The sequence below is a fragment of the Myodes glareolus genome, chromosome 21 (genome assembly GCF_982192425.1).
Source record: "Myodes glareolus chromosome 21, mMyoGla1.1, whole genome shotgun sequence".
In the NCBI taxonomy this organism is placed as follows: domain Eukaryota; kingdom Metazoa; phylum Chordata; class Mammalia; order Rodentia; family Cricetidae; genus Myodes; species Myodes glareolus.
Window position 1 is genome coordinate 21,349,530 of NC_142046.1, and position 16,524 is coordinate 21,366,053.

The window sequence follows — 16,524 nt, forward strand, 5'->3', positions numbered from 1 at the left end:
GCCTGTCCTGGAACTAGCTCTTGTAGACCAGGCTGGCCTCAAACTCACAGAGATCCGCCTGCCTCTGCCTCCTGAGTGCTGGGATTAAAGGTGTGTACTACCACCGCCTGGCTGGATGTTTAATTTCTTAGTCTGCTTGATATAGGTATATGAGTACTATGAAATGGTTTCTGCTTAAAATGTTAGGTAATTAGGGGTTGGTTTGGAAGGATGGCTTAGGAGTTCCAAGGAATCTGATAGGTGGTTGTGGACCACTATGTGGATGCTGGGAATCGAACCTGGGTCTTCTGCCAGAGCAGCAAGTGTTCTAAACTGCTGAGCCATCTCTCCGGTGTGAAACTTATAATCTCAAATACAGTGACCAAAATCTAAAAGTAAACAAGTTATATACTTTAATGGGATTAATAATTAAGGAAAAGCTTTTTGAAACCCCCATATTTTATGGCAGCTTTTAGTCAATAGATTTGAAAACTTAGATGAAGCATATATTTTTACAAGAAAGCAGTAATTAATTTGGCCTAAGAAGAAAGGAAAAGAACTGGACACTGCCTTTATACTTCTAGCCTGAGCCTGCTAGCTTTAAGTTGAGTTTTATAGAGCTTCCAGGAGACAGATGATAGTTAGCGGAAGCAAGACGTTTTAGGGGAAAAATAAAAGTTGCCTCTGATGTCAGTGTACTTTGACACTGTGGCCATGGTAACAATGCAAGTGAAGCAGAACTTCAGAAAGTCAGCCCTGGCGGTAAAACTTCTGGGGCCTTGCCTGTCTCAGCTGCGGATTCGGGTCCAGTGGCAGACACTTACCATGTGGACGGGAAACATCCAAGGGTGACCAAGACTCAGGAGGGAGTCTCCTTTGTAACGAGGCTCAAGGCTCCTTGGGCTGTCACAGCTGTGATGCTGGCACTGCCCGTGTAACGATAAGATGCTGAACGTCCGTGGAGAGAGAACCAGTTCTGTGAGAAATACAACACTGAACTCGGTGGCAAAGGCAGAGTACTCAAAACCTGGGTCCGGAGAAATGAACTCCGTTAAGAAAGAACAGGATAACCATTCCCATAATACGCAGGGTTCCAGATGGATTAGAAACTTGCATGAGAAATCATACTTTGCAGTGATCAAATAGAATATCCAACCAGAACAAAGGATGGGAAGGGGGCAGGGCAATGAGAGAACTCGTGACTCCTTGGGACAAGGGAGCCATCCAGGCTCCAACTTTTAGACTGGAACAGTCCGTGCTGTTTCTACTTTTCAAAGAAATAAATGTAGAGATAATGGTTTGCTGATGGGGAAAGATAACACTTATCCAGTCTGTGAGGGCGGACCTGTGTGGGCAGAGGTGGCAGGAACCTGGGCAGTCAAAGGCCTAGCTTCCATTGTGTGCACTGGGCAGCTTGTTTGCTCCCCTGACCCTTGCTGTCTGTAGTGGAGTGGTAGTGTGGCCAGGGTGGCTCAAGATGGCTTTGCCTTCCTGTGCCACCATCCTCGGTTGCCTGGACCTTGGCAATTCCTGTCATCTAAAGATGTGTACGCGGGCACACTGCCCGCTGATGTATGTGTGCCTTGATTCAAGCCTATGTTAGTGTGTGTGCATACACATGTGTACATGTGTGCTGTGTGCTCTAGGATGCGATACTGATGTGTTCTATGTTTTCCCTCCTGCAGATCCTGACAGGAGAGGACTGGAATGCAGTCATGTATCATGGGATTGAGTCACAAGGTGGCGTCAGCAAAGGCATGTTTTCTTCCTTTTACTTCATCGTCCTGACATTGTTTGGAAACTGTATCCTTCTTGGGGCTAAGTGTGTATGGTTCGTTCAGCACGTTTCCTGTGGCCACCTCCTGGCTTCCCCAAGAAGGGCTGGGGTACTTAAGCAGTTCCTTTCAGGATGTGGCTGATGTTCATCCCCAGGAGGCAGAACCCTGAGTATGGCGGTGCTGTGTGGGGAAGGGGTGTCGGGAGGTTGGGGTGGGTCATGTAATTCATTACCAGGGGCTCAGGAAATACTCTGAATGACCTTGGAGTCCTTGTAAGAAGGTGTGGTTGTGGAATGGGTAGGGAAGAAAAGCTTTCTTCCTCATTAAGTTTAAGGGAGTAAGGTTTGGCTCTGGACTTTAAGTTAAGCCTCCCCTGCTGGAAGTAGAGAGTTGCAGAGCTTGCCTCTGACCTTTGCTGCAGGCCAGAGATAGGCCTGCAGGGCAGAGGGGAGTGGGGATGACCACCCTCTGGACCAAGGCAGACCCAGCAGCAGCAGTGCAGGGACAGTGTGGGGGAGAATTGGGGCAAAAAAGCGTCTGCATGGCTTGTCATTCCTGCCGGGGTGAGGGCTGAAGGAAACAGGTGTGAGTGTGGTTTGAATGCACGTGAGGCAGGAATGGAGCCTTAGCAGGGTTTGGGTTAATATTTTTATGGACTTCATCTGGCTATCAGACCTCTGAGATCATAAAGCTGGAACCCCAGCCTTTGCTAATAGGTCTGGTTTGGGGCCTGAGAGTTCACAAGCAGGGCCTGATGTGCTGGTCCAGGAGCCGTTCAGAGAATGCGGTGGGATGTTACAGAGCCCAGAAGGCAAACTTCTGTGAATTGTTTTCCAGATACCTCTGCAAAGGGGGTTCTTTTATAGCCTAGGATTGGTGTCCCGTCCCCTGTCATGAGGCTGAGTGAGGCCGGGAGGGCGAGTGGGTACACGGTGAAGGAAGCTAAATGTGGCTCTGGATTCAGGGAGGGAAAGGAAGTGCAGGGTTAGCCTCATGCTGGGCAAAGCAGTGACAGCACACAGCTGTGTTAGTCAGGGCTCTCCAGAGTAACAGAATTTCTAGAATGAATCCTTCTCTCTAATATACATTGAAAGGAGATTTGTTAGAATGACTTACAGGCTGTGGTCCAGCTGATCCAACAATGGCTGTCTATGATCAGAAAGTTCAAGAATCTGGTAGTTTCTCAGTCCATGAGGCCGGAGGCCTCAGCTGGTCTTCAGCAGATGCCAAAATCCCAAGGAAGCAGGCTCTAATGCCAGTGAAGGAGTAGACTTACTAGCAAGGGTGGACAGCAAGTAGACAAAGAGCGAAAGCTTCCCTTGTCCATGGCCTCACATGGGCTTCCAGTAGAAGGTGTGACCCAGATGGGTCTTCCCAGCAAGTGATCTGGATTAACAATGTATCTTTCTCAAAGATGCAGATTAGAAATGGATCTTCTTCCTTCACATTAAGCAAAAATGCCTCATAGGTGTGCCCTCTGTATTTGGGTTTTAGTTAATTCCACATGTGGTCAAGTTGACACCAAGAATAATCATCACAGTAGTCGAACACTGACATTAGGTCAAGCATGTCAGCCATCAGATGTCTCCCTTCCTGTTCAATTAGGGTGGCTTCTGATGCACTTCTGATACATAGGAATGCAGCCTGTAGCTCTGCCTTTGGCACGGAAGAGCCTCTAGGCATGCGTGGTTGGGTTAGTCCATAGTGTAGGTAGTGCTGAGACGTGTCCTGCTGGGTGTCAGCCGGACCATGATGTCCTATCCCATGGGTACTGCTAGGGCCCTGAGTAGGCTTGCCTGTAGCAATGCTCTGGGCCATGGGCCCCAGCCCGAAAGCCTGCCTTGGGTTGGTTATGGCTGCCAGTTGTTGCTTGGCTGGTTAGAGAACAGGGCAATAGGGAGGATGGTACTGCCTGGCAAGGGTGAGTCCCCAGGCGTAGGATGGAAGGGGCCTAAGTCAGGTGAGCACTGGGCCCTGTGTACAGCCAGGAGACATCAAATGGGGTCTACAACATTTTGGGTTGTTAGGATTAATGCCAGGAAGTGCACTGCCTAGTGTGTTAGCAGTACCAAGGTTATCCCCAACTTTTGAGATAACTCAGGAGGGGAGTTAACTCACCATGGGAGGAGGTGAGCAATAGCAATAATGTCATTACCAAGAACAGTTCCTTCGTTGTGAGAAGAGGCTTGTGGGAATGGCAGTGACAGGTCCTGGTGAGATTCCGGGAAGACGCTCATGTTACTCTGGGACCTGGTTCAGGTATCTCCCCCTGTCTTCGTCAGGGTTCCAGTGCTGTGAAGAGACACCATGGCCATAGCAACTCCACAGTGAAAGAAAGCATTTGATTGGGGTTGGCTTGCAATTTCAGAGGTTTAGTCTAATGTCATCATGGCCTGGAACATGGCAGCATACAGGCAGACATGGAGCTGAGAGTGCTACATCTGGGCCAAAGGCAACAGGAAGAGAGACTCTGGGCTTGGCTTAGCTGTCCGTGACCTCAGAGCCCATCACTAGTGATATATTCCCTCTGATAAGACCACATCTCCTAATCCTTTCAAAAATGCCACTCCCTGGTGACTAACTGTTCAAATCTATGTACCTGTGGTCTCATTCAGACCACTGCACATGCTGTGTAACTGTGCCTTCCTTGTCCCCAAGGCATGGTGGTAGCATTCACCATCGGGTTTCAGGGGCCAGTTCAGGGTGGGTACAGTGTTGGGTGCTCAGACCACTGTTTATAACCACCCTCCCATTTCCAGTGTTACTCAGGGAAGCATGCTGAGGAAGGGTGCCCAGGAATCCACAATGAAACAGAAATTTCAAAAAGGGAACTTGCAAGGTAGGAAGGTTTTGTGAGCCCAACTTGGAAACTAGGGCCTGGGAAATGCTGGTCATGGGTGGATTTGAGGATTAGATTGGGCGGGTTATATTCACACCCCTAGAAGGTGGTGAAGTCTGTGAAGGCAGGATGTTTGTTTCAAGGCTTCTCATTCAGACTAGAGAGGAGAAGAGCTGGGGTAGTGGAAGATGGTCTGTGTATCCTCTGAAGGAGCCAAAGGCAAATTGATTTAACATGACCTTTTATCTTGGGTTCTACAGCGCCATCCCCAAAGACTAGATGAGAGGCCCCTCCCCTTTCTCTCTCTCTCTCTCTCTCTCTGTGTGTGTGTGTTTGTGTTAGAGAAGGTTGAGCCATGTGAAACTGTAGAGGTGCCATTCAGCTTGTGAGAGCAGAGGCCTCGGGGGAGGGGACCTTGTGCGTATGGTACAACAGGGCCCAGAATGGGCTGATGGTGTCAGGGGACAGAGACTGGGGACTTGGTAGATGAACAGTTCTGTCTTTCATGGACCGACATGGTGGGACGGTATGAGACAGTGTGTGGGACAGAGGGCTCCCTTCCTTAGCTGGAGCCAACCAGACACCCTGCTGAATGTTTTCCTAGCCATTGCGGTGGACAACCTTGCCAATGCCCAGGAGTTGACCAAGGTATGTAGAAACACCGCCTGCAGCCTAGAAGGTGCTAGAAGGTCTGGGACTCAGTACATGTTACCGTATACACGTGGAGTTACGAGGAAGGTCAGCTCCTGGGTCAGGGTTCATGTGACTTCAGGGGAGTCTTCTCAAAGTCATGAACAAAGAAACATTAATGAGAGCTCCGGGTATGGAGGATTGCCACAGAAGCAAGGAGGGACAGGGCCGTCAAGGTAGGTTCCTGTGTGGACAGGCTCCTGGAGAAGCTCTGGCTTTGGGAGAAAGAGCGAACAGCAGGAACAGCAGGATGGGGTGTAGGAGCCCAGGAGGTACAGACTGGCCAGGACTACCATGTCACAGAGGTAGAGGTCCTGAGACAGGCTGCTCTGAGCAGGCGTTCCTAGACAAGATGTGTGCGTGGGCCCTGGGCAACACTCAGCTCTGAAAACCGGAAAGGGCAGTGAGAGGACACCTGTGGTGCTCCCCTCAGACGCTCAGCTCGGCTGGAAGCCGGAGAAGCTGTGGTGGTTCTGTCTGTGCACATCTGTGTCACAGCAGGGCAGTTCCTTCTCTAGGTAGAACCCAGCAGGGACCGTTCAATATTCATTTCTTATATACAAGCCCCAGTGGGGGACATGATTATACACATCTCTCTCTGGTTTCCCTCTAGAAGACACCACCCCCTGTCTGGTAACCCTCAGTCTCGCGTCCTGCTTCCTGCTAGGGAGCTAGGCTGCCTGCTGTCAGCCTTGTTTTGATTCAAGTTCTGCCTCAAGTATGGGGGCTGCTACCACGTGCATTCCAAATGTCATGTGTGTGCGTGAACCACGTCTCTGTGAGGGTCTGTGTGTTCTCTGCTGCTCAGGTTAGCACCTGTGCACAGCTCCAAAGTCTGACCTCCTCAGTGCTATGTTCTCCTCACTCTGGGTCTGAGGAAGGTGGGTTTAGACGCTCTTGAGAGGGCCTGGCTTATGCAGTGTAGTGGCCATGAGCCTTTGGCTTTCACTTTACCTCCCTCTTCCTGCATGCAGTCCTAGGCTATGTCTGAGGTCTGGGACACCGCTTTTGCTCTGATCCCTGGCTTCCGAGGAGTTCCACCAGCTTGCTTGTTTTTGTTCAGTCTGGCGGGTGCTGACGATTACAATCCTGGTGTGGCCAGATGCCTGGCTGGAATGCATGGGCTGTGGGAACCCGTGTATTTCCAGAGCTGTCCTTGGTGTTAGTGATGCTGGGACACCAGCAACTTTAGTTCTTGTACAGGAGAACACTTGAGTCCTGATGTCTCTCTCTTCATGTTCTCCTGTGGGTCTTCAGGGACCCGCCTGTATACAGAACTCTGCACGCTGGATCCTATACAGGAATCCTTCTGCCCTGGGAATTGAGACCAATGGCCACATGGTACTGCCTGAGTTGGACAGGAGCCCTAGAAGAGAGGACTTAATCCATTCTGTGTTAGCTCCTCACTGCTGTGACAGGAAAGCTAGAGAAGCGGGATAAATAGGTGGAAAACTTGATTTTCCTCATGGTTTGAGAGGTTACAGTCCATTATTGGCTGATTCTGCTGTCCCTAGGTCTGTGGCAAAGTCCAAGGTTATGGCAGAAAGTTGTGACACATCAGAGTGCCCCTCTTATTGGTGGCTAGGGAGTAGAGGTGGATAGGAAGGGGCCAGATCATGGATACAGCATCCACTGACATTCCCTAGTGACCTAAGCCTTCCAGCTAGAGCCCATTTCCTAAACAGGGACAAAGCCTGCAGGACACATTGAATAGCCCATCCACACCCGCAAATGTGTTCCAGCAGTAATTACTTTTCTGTGGGGTAGAAATAAAGTCAAACTGAATTATTTGTAGGATATTTAGGGTAATTTACATATACCTTGAAGTGGCTGAGGGGCTCCTTCGAGGGGCTATAGGGAGTAGAGATGAATAGGAAGGGGCTATAAATCATGACTGGTCTCACATCTTTAAAGAGTACATGGCTGGGAGTGCTCTATGGGGGAACTAGTTAACTCTTTCTTGGACCTGGAGTCTGAGGCTCGTCTCTGTAGAGGAATTTTCTGGACAGCGACTGGGAATTCAGTTTCTGTCATTTTTGTGCTCCTCAGGCAGATTTGGGCACATTTTGAGGACTGCTAGCTTTCGGGGGAGCTAGGGAGGCCTAGGCTTAAGGGTTTTAAGAAACCCTGGGGGACCCAGTAGTTCAGAAGAACAACGTGGAGATCTTCATTCTTGGGTCATGCACTCTGGAGTCCTGGAACACGGCTAATTGGTTTTGCTTAGTGACCTGGGGTCAGGGTCAGAGGGTCTGAGCTGCTTATTCCTCTTCCTGGACAGGTAACTGTACAAACGTGAGTCCTGTTCCAATGGCAAGTAGCTGTGTGGGACTTCACGGGATCTGAATGGTTCCGGTGGAGAAACTCGAGGGTAGAATGAGTAGAATGAGGTAGAATGTGGGAACAGGAGGAGCTTAGCATCTTGCCCTGATTTATGGCCTTGTGGGGCAGGCCAGCTTTGTTCTAGAGGTTCAGGAGCTCCTAGAAAGACAGGTGGATGGGAAGAGGGACAGATTTGCTGTGACAAACATGAGATGCAAAGAAAGAAAAAAGAAAAATTCTGGCGGTGGCTTTGCGCTGGTGCAGGGATGGTCAGGGATAAGGCCTGGCTGCAGGCACAGCTGCAGCGGCATCAGCTTGTGGAGCATGCTGCAGACAGCACAAGCTAGACAACACGGATGCAGTATCTTGGATACTGTCACTTATAGCCACAGACTTGGCGAGGGCTTAAGAATGCTAGGGAGAACTAATCCTGGGTCACAAGGAGCTCTGCCACTAGGGCCTGGATGTCCACTTCAGGTTTGGAGGGCAGACGAGGCACTAGGCATTAGACGCAGCCTCAGAGTGGCCGCAGCCCCTTGAGGAGACAGTCAGTTTGTTGTTCAAACAGGATGAAGAAGAGATGGAAGAAGCAGCCAATCAGAAGCTCGCTCTCCAGAAGGCCAAAGAAGTAGCTGAAGTCAGCCCCATGTCTGCTGCCAACATCTCCATTGCTGCGTAAGGCTACCGGGAATGGAATAGGGGTGGCTTTGGGGAGCAGCAGCGTGAATGTCTTCCTCAGAACCCCCCTTGTCCAGGGCTGGTGAATACACAGCCACCCCCTTGAAAGGAACCCAAGTAGAGGGCTCACTTGAGCATACTTTATGGCTTTCCCCAGCCTGAATGTGGGCAGAGTGTGGAGGCGTGGCCTTCATGGTGGGTAGCGATAGCTGGGTGTCTGGGTGACCCTAGTGCTCCTTTTTTGGCAAAGCCCTGGTTGGGGTCAGGGTATAAGGAGTCTGTGTGTAGATGTCATACATAATTTTCCAGAAATGTACTTTGTGAGACAAAAGGTTCCACAATGCACCTGGCAGCCCATTCACCTCCAAAAATATCTCTGCAAGTGCTTGGCATGAGGCATCTGTGATGAGAAATGGTAGGAGGACTCTGGGAAGACCCAGTCTCCCTGCCAGCCAGCTGGGTGTTAGGTACAATGATGGTATGGGGGCTAGGGACTTTGAGGGGAGTTTAGTGTTTAGAAGTCACGGAATTAGGCACATGGCCTGGGCATAGGTGAATCTTGGGAGAAGTACACCTTGCTGGCATTGAAGCTGCACACTCACCCTGCCACACACTTTCCATAGGCTGGGCACATGGCCTTGACTCAGCCCCTTGTGGTGACTTACGCCTGCACTGCTAAATTATGTGTTGGAATTGGTTGGTTGTGAATGTTGGTGTTGTGTGTGTGTGTGCCCAAAGTGGTTCTGTTCCTTCCCCGGGGTCACCAGATAGTATTTTCAGAGCGCTTGTCTCTAAGCATAGAGAAAGCATTTGGCCTGGGAATCGTCAGCCAGAATAGCTGCAGTCCACACAAACGGCTTGTGGACCTCAGTGTTCTACTCTGGTTTTCGCCATCTGGCTAGTTCAGTTACTAACTAGCTGGCTAGTTTAATTCAACAGTTTGATCCCGAGGTTGACAAGACCTGGCAGCTGTCCTTCCCTGTGTCCTTCTCTTGAGCTCTGTGAGCTGCTGGTGCTCTGTTGTTCAGAGGATGGCAGTGATGAGCTCCCAGCCTCATGTGGACCTGTGGCATGAGTGATGTTCTTTTTAGCACGTGCCTTCTCTGCTGTTCCTAGACGTGAGCGCTCTTGCTGCCTTTAGGGCCACCATTCCCAGAGGTGTTCCTGTCTAGACTAATGCCTGGGGAAGTGAGTCTAGGTCCTTGACATAACCCAGAAGAAACTGCCCAGACCTCCCCGCCCCTGTCCCTGCGTGGAGACACTGTGACAGATGGGGAGTATCCCCAAGAATGGGATGTGTACATCAGTATATAGTAGTGTGGTTTGACTAGAGATTCTGGGGAATGGGCCACACAGGGTGAGGCCTTTCGTAGGTGCATGGTACTGAGTGTGGGGGCTGTTGGCTGTTGACTCTTGCCACTCTGCGGTCTCGGGCACTATGTGCGGGGTCCCTCTTGTTGTTTGCTGCCAGACTGGGGAGACTGTGGCTGTCAAGAATCTCTTGTCTTGGCAGCTGTGTCTCCTGGGGTGTTGTGTGGCTGCTGAAGGTCCTCAATATGCATGGCGATCGAGGCCTTCTGCACTTTGGGTAGCATGACAGGTGACTCCAGGATTGCTGGGGTGAGGTGCAGTCCTGCGTAGCCCTGGTGGAAGCTCCTATGGAAGCAGGACACTAAGTGAAGGGCATCTTCCTGCTCCCCACTATGACTCCTCGTCCTCGCCTGCTCTTCTAGGCATACACACACACACACACACACACACACACACACACGATTGCTCTCACGTTGTACAGTCTCGCACTCGCAATATTACATGTTCTTACACACATTCACACATACGTTTATAATCTCTCATTCACAATTTCACACACTCAAAATCTCACACTCACAAGTCCTATGTTCGTGCTCGTGGTCTCACACTCACAGCTGCTCTGTCAGTAGCACTGTAATGCATTTCCAGGCCTGTTCACGCTCGTGTGAAGGTGAACTCTTTCCAGTCTGCACTGTAAAGATCTCGGCCTTTAGAAAGGGGCACTGTAGACCTTCTTGGCTGTCCCTGTGAAGCCAGCGGGAAAGGAAATGACTGAAAAGAGTTCTGCTTTCTCTGTTGTTTTTAGAAAAACTTTTATACGTCACTTGGAAGTGGCTGAATTAGTCACATGGAAGGTGGGCTAGTGACAGTCAGATTTTTTCCTGGGGGGCAGGGGAGGCACCGTGATCTGAAAATCATGGGATTTGGGTTTGGGAACTGAGGGTCTGGGAGCAGAGCTTATGGGGTGCTTATGGGGAAGGCCGATGAGGTAGGTGGCAGGGCCTGGATAACCCCTCATGGTAAGGATGCTTTTGCCTCCTGTGTTTGCCACGTGCTCATGAGGCCCACAGCTTTAGGTCAGCCTGCCGGGTCTCTGGGTGTGGCTGTAACTCTTTTCAGACCACTCCCTCTTAGGGTAGTGTGAACCAGGCTGTGGTGATGGATGGTCCTGGAGAGAACTGTGTCTTGTCTTCCAGCCGTGTAGGGTCTGCTGGTCAGTTCAGGCTCACTTGTCTGCACATGGAGAATTGGTTCTCAGCTTCTCTTTAGCCCTGGCCTTGGCCAGTGCCTGTCTGGTGGATGCATCACTAGCCTTCTGCCAGATGTGCACTGCGGCCCGCACCTGCACCGACGTGGTGCCCAAGTGTCACTTGTGTCTCAGAACGTTCTCTGGTTTTCTCACTCCTGTTTATGTTTTGTTTCTTGCATGTGCAGTTTTGTAAAGCAAACTCGAGGTACTGTATCTCGCAGCTCATCTGTCTCCAGCGTAAACTCACCGTGAGTGGTTCTGCTATGATTCTCCATCTGTGACTCCATGACAACTGTGTGCGCACACCTTCCCTCCACACCTGACTGCTTCCCCCAGTCATTTGCTTCATGGGCAGCTCCGGCCCAGCCTTCTGTGGGAATGGTGGGCTTGTGCCTGTTGTCCCCAAGTCCTACTCACAGGCCCAGATCTTTCTGAGCCTGGCCTTCCTCTCCCTTCTGGTCTCTGTCCTTTTGTCTGCCGTTTGTCTGTGTGCAATCTCTCTGGTACCTTGTATATGTCTACTTCTTGGATAGGGTGGAGCTCTGTGGACTTCTTCACAGAAGACCTACTTCACAGGTCTTCTGTGCTTTTCATGAAGTCCTGTGCACAGGGGTGGCAGAGAGGGTTCTTGGAGACATTCCTTGGCTCCTCCTAGCCCCTCCTTACTTTGGGGAGATTATGTAGGTTATTCTGAGGCAGCCCTTGTTTTAGCATGAACAAAGCTGCTATAGAGCTTATAGTACATAGGCCAGGGGAGTGCTAAAACTCCTGATTGGAAGCTGAGGGCCTGGGAGCAGAATGGGGACCCACATTCTGCTCACAGGAGGGGAAGAAAGGAAGGCAAGTAGCTGATCAAGCTGGCTTTCCTGGTGGTGACATTAGCCTTGCTGAGTAACTCTTCCTGGGAGATGTGATTCTGGTTCTTCCCTCAAGGATGGGGCCAGGACCAGTAAGTGACGGTCCCATTTCCCTCCTGGCTTCATCCAAGCTCCCAGGGGAGGTGCTGATACTGTCTTCTGCCAGTATCTCCTCGTGTTGGAGAAGGAACATTTGTAGTTGGGCCCTTGCATGGGGAGTCAGGTAGCCCCTGTGTCTTGTGGCCGCTTTGTGTGCCTCCTCTGCAACAGCACAGAGCATTCTGGGTATTCTCACAAGTGTGAGATGCCACCGGATGTTGGGGCCCTGATGTCTGACAGGATGAGAAAGGCTGTTGGGTCCTCAGTAACTCCCATGTGGCAGAAATGAGGTATCAGCTGGATATACCTTCCAGGTATGGCTGGGAGCAGGACCTCATGAGAGCAGCTCTTCCCCACGGCTCCTTAGAGAGCCCGTTCAGTGTGGATTCTGCCTTAGTAGTGCTGCCAGCCATATAGCAATCTAGGTCAGCAATCTTGCCTTTCAAGAGAGGATCTTGAATTGTTTGTGAAGTTGTTAAAGAGGAACAGAGTGAGGTGTCTGTCCTAGCTGCAATGGGCAGAGGTCAAAGAAAAGCTCTGGAGAGTGACCAGGGCAGGGGCAAGATGGTTCAGATGTGTAGAATAAGACTCAGGAATCTGTCCCGGGAGGAGCCCAGTGGTCTCTACGGGTTTGTGACGAGATAAAAGCAGCCTGGTGTTATTAGGTCCCAGAGCACGGGGCTGGGGGATTCTAGCAGCCAGCAGAGATGAGTGGGTGACCCTTGCCCAGCTAGTTGGTACATTGTTCTGTGTTTGAGGGGTCACTGCAAGCCCAGTGATGCCCTTTAGTCCCACAGGCACCCGGTCTTCCTTCTGTACTGATGTGGTTCCCGAGAGAGGGTCGTACCTGGGGCAAGGCTAGGGCCGAGTGAGCCCAGTCCTGCCTGTGCCGGAGCCGGAGCTTCAGGCTGGCACATGCACCCATCGTCTTCATTGCCGTCTTTCACAACAGAGAACTGTGGTGCTGGCCCCGCCCAAAGGCTCCTCTGAGCCAGCCAGCTCTGCTGTGAGCCAGCCGGCTCTGCTGATCAGGGGGCTCAGAATCCAGGGCCATCTTGGTGTATTGGACTGATTGAGAGGTCCAAGGTAGTGAGCAGACATCAGTCCTCCCAAGGTTCTCGAAGATGGGCGCATATCTTCAGGCCCTCTTCCTTTTCTTGCCTTCCAGTGTTGTACAGAGACAGACCGTACCAAGGACAAGGAAGCTCTGTGGGAATTCTTGGAGCAGGAATATCACGGTGGTGATACCTTGGCCTCGGCGAGGACAAATAGTAGCCCCTGAACTAGCAGATGCTGCTTGTCCTGTCAGCCTCACCAGCGCCCCTAGGGGTGGAGGCACAGATTCTATTGTTCTTTAGCTTTCAGACTTGCCAGCTGCTGGCTCCTCTCAGGAGAGAAAGGATAAGATTTGCTGTCCTTCCTCTAACCGGTCTATTCCAGTGACTGGGCTGTTCCCGGGGCACAGTTTGCACCTGTGTTTTGATGCAGTTGAGGTCTGACTGAGAGATTGTGTGTTCTTCAGGCACTTCTTCCCTTCCGCCCCGTATGCATGTGAACCTCACTCCATCTGTGACTAACTACGGGCCCCGGGTAGGTCATGCCCTCTTTCTAGCCTCAGTGGCCATCCTTATGAAAGGTACCTGCCCTTGAGGTAGTCATAAGGGCTGTACGAGGGGGACATGGAGCCCAGAGCACTGGTACTGTCGCTGCTACTGTTAGTGATGCCACAGACACTGCCAGGGTTACCCAGAAGCCTCCAGAGACGGAAGGATGAGGCTATAGCCTCAGATGCGGTCTCTACTTGGCAGAGGTGGGACTGGGGCCACATCCTTTGATGCTCTTATTCAGAACCCAGAATGGAAACGAGCTCCCTGTTTTAGATGTGGGAACGGAAGATGTCTGGGCCAGCGAGGTTTCAATGAAGATGAGGCCCTTCATTGTTCAGTAAGGACTGAACCATACTGCTTCCTACCCCTGTGACTGGAGGATTTCAAGGTTATGCCCGACTCTCAGTGGAGTATGAGGCTCCCTACAGAGTCAAGGGACAAGAGGGCATTGGTGGCGGTGAAACGGGGCTTTCTCAGCTCCAGACATGATTTCCGCTCCTCGTAATTGGTTGAGCCAAATAGTGGGGGCTTCCAGAATGCTTCAAAATGCAGCAGAAATTGTGCTCACAACAGGGCCACATGCTCCTTTGGGAGGTGCCATGGGTAAGTGCCTCTAGAAGTGTCCGTTTGACTGGCCTCTCCTGGGCCAGCTCCCAAGGCAGGCTGTAGGGTGCCTCCATCAGTCCTTCTTGGTTTGCGAGGTGGTCTCCCTTCTCATTTTGCTTTCCTGGCTAGCTTCCCGTTTACCTTGAAATTCTGTTTACCCATTCATGCTGGTACCTGGCATCCCCTTGCGCCCTTTAGACTCTGGGCCATTGTCCTCCTGCTAGAGTGGATTCTAGAAGGACACTGACAGGCGAGCTAAACTCTGCCTCCCCCCAATCCTTCCCCCATCAACAAGAGCAGAGGTCTTTAAGACTGGTTACCTCTCCTTCCCTGTCCCTACATCCTTCCATCGCTTGTGTTCATCTGCGGCTTCCCTGTGAGGCAGAGATAAGCCGGTCGGTGACACTCATGACAGTCTCCCCGCAGCAGGCAGCAGAACTCGGCCAAGGCGCGCTCAGTGTGGGAGCAGCGGGCTAGTCAGCTAAGGCTCCAGAACCTGCGTGCCAGCTGTGAGGCACTGTACAGCGAGATGGACCCCGAGGAGCGCCTGCGTTATGCCAGCACGCGCCATGTGAGGCCAGATATGAAGACACACATGGATCGGCCCCTAGTGGTGGAGCCTGGCCGGGATGGCTTGCGTGGACCTGTGGGGAACAAGTCAAAGCCCGAGGGCCCTGAGGTCCCTGAAAGTGTAGACCCACCGCGCAGGCACCACCGGCACCGTGACAGGGACAAGACCTCAGCCACTGCCCCTGCTGGCGGTGAACAGGACAGGACAGACTGTCCAAAGACCGAAAACACTGAGACAGGGGCCAGGGAGGAACGTCCGCGCCCACGTCGCAGTCACAGCAAGGAGGCTGCAGGGGCTGAAGTACAAGCGCGCAGTAACAGGCGTCACCACCGGCGTGGCTCCCCAGAGGAGGAGGCCACTGAACGCGAGCCCCGGCGCCACCGTGCCCACAGGCACGCACAGGACTCGGGCAAGGAGGGCACTGCACCGGTGCCCGCACCCAAGGGCGAGCGACGCCCACGACATCGAGGCCCCCGCACGGGCACCCGTGAGGCAGAGAACAGCGAGGAACCCACACGCCGGCACCGTGCAAGGCATAAGGGACCAGCAACACTTGAGCCCCCAGAGAGGGAGGCTACCGAGAAGGAGAGCAACATGGCGGAAGGGGATAAGGAAACCCGAAACCACCAGCCCAAGTATGTAAGAGGCAGAGTATGGTGGGGTGGTTAGTAGCCCTTATGTGGATAATAGGGAAAGGGACTCTGCCAGGCTGCTCCTGTTGTCACCTCCCACCCCCATTCCCAATTCTCCTTTTGGTAAAACCCCTTGTGGCAACCAGTGTGTACTCAATGACACCTAGGAAGGGACAAAGGACTTAGGGAGAAACTGGAAACACACTGACCTGGGGAAGAGCAGAGCATCCAGGAGAAGAGAAAATTGGGGAGGATGCTGGGAGAGGAGACACGAACAAGGTTGCTGGCTGACTTTACAAAAAACGGACCAGAGGGTATTGGCTGGCTTTTTGGCCCTGACTCTTCAAGAGACCTGGAGACTGGAGGTTGAAGCTGAAGCCTCCATCTTTGTGTTTGCCCACTGGCTGGCAGAAACCAGGTTAGGCACAGCTGGAGGCCGTTGTTGAGGATCAGTCTAGCAGAGAGCACTGGGTGGGGTGGGGGTGGGGCTCTAAGGGTGTCCTAGGGAAATGGCCTACTTCAGACGGCTTCATTCTACAAGGGAGTTTGGTCCACATACAGACTTTAACACTAATAGTGCCCGGCTCTGTTAAAAGCAGATAGGGCAGCTCCATACCCGGCTTCTAGACTGCGAGATAGCTTAAATGTGTAGTAACAAACCATGCAAAACACAGGAGAGCTGCTCGCCCAAGCTTTACTTGCCTTGCATAAAGGGGTAGCCGTAAGGAGCTGGGTCTCACCTACTGCATCAGACTAATGAGCATTTTGGTTTCAGGGAACCTCACTGTGATCTGGAGGCCGTTGCGGTTACAGGTGTGGGCCATCTGCACATGCTGCCCAGTACCTGTCTCCAGAAAGTGGAGGAACAACCAGAAGATGCAGACAACCAGCGTAATGTCACCCGGATGGGCAGTCAGCCTTCAGACCCCAGCACCACTGTGCATGTCCCAGTGACACTGACAGGCCCTCCCGGGGAGACCACTGTAGCTCCCAGTGAGTATCTCCCTGTACCAATGGCAGGTCCAGCTCCCCCCATTCCTGCTGCTCCGTGTCAGTGGCTGGGCGTCCAGCTTGCCTCTCTGAATTTTCTCCCTGATGGAGAGAAAGTTCTTTGCTACCGGTATCTGACTTTGATATCTCTTGGCTTTCCGTTGCCCTTCAGACAGGTGGATGTTAGATACCTTTGTCCCTCCTCCTAAAAAACGTTTTCACGATGCTGGCTATGCCAGGCTCAGGGTCAGAGTGCTGAGAATACAGTGGAAGGCTACCAGATGAGCTGGAAAGACAAAACCTTCATCTCTTGTTGGTT

At 51.9% G+C, this 16,524-nt stretch overlaps 1 protein-coding gene across 4 annotated transcripts in view; it reads left to right on the forward strand.

The window, feature by feature from the left end:
- Nucleotides 1-16,524, forward strand: part of Cacna1b (calcium voltage-gated channel subunit alpha1 B) — a 162,143-nt gene that overhangs the window by 73,758 nt on the left and 71,861 nt on the right. For 2 of the 4 annotated variants that reach the window (XM_087899910.1, XM_087899909.1), the window contains exons 15-19: nucleotides 1,665-1,782; nucleotides 5,177-5,244; nucleotides 8,174-8,280; nucleotides 14,439-15,218; nucleotides 15,991-16,208. In XM_087899910.1, coding sequence (XP_087756036.1) covers nucleotides 1,665-1,782; nucleotides 5,177-5,244; nucleotides 8,174-8,280; nucleotides 14,439-15,218; nucleotides 15,991-16,208 — 1,291 coding nt within the window. Of the gene's footprint in view, nucleotides 1-1,664; nucleotides 1,783-5,176; nucleotides 5,245-8,173; nucleotides 8,281-11,028; nucleotides 11,092-14,438; nucleotides 15,219-15,990; nucleotides 16,209-16,524 lie in introns of all 4 variants that reach the window. The other 2 variants (XM_087899911.1, XM_085681213.2) reach the window with 2 other exon arrangements.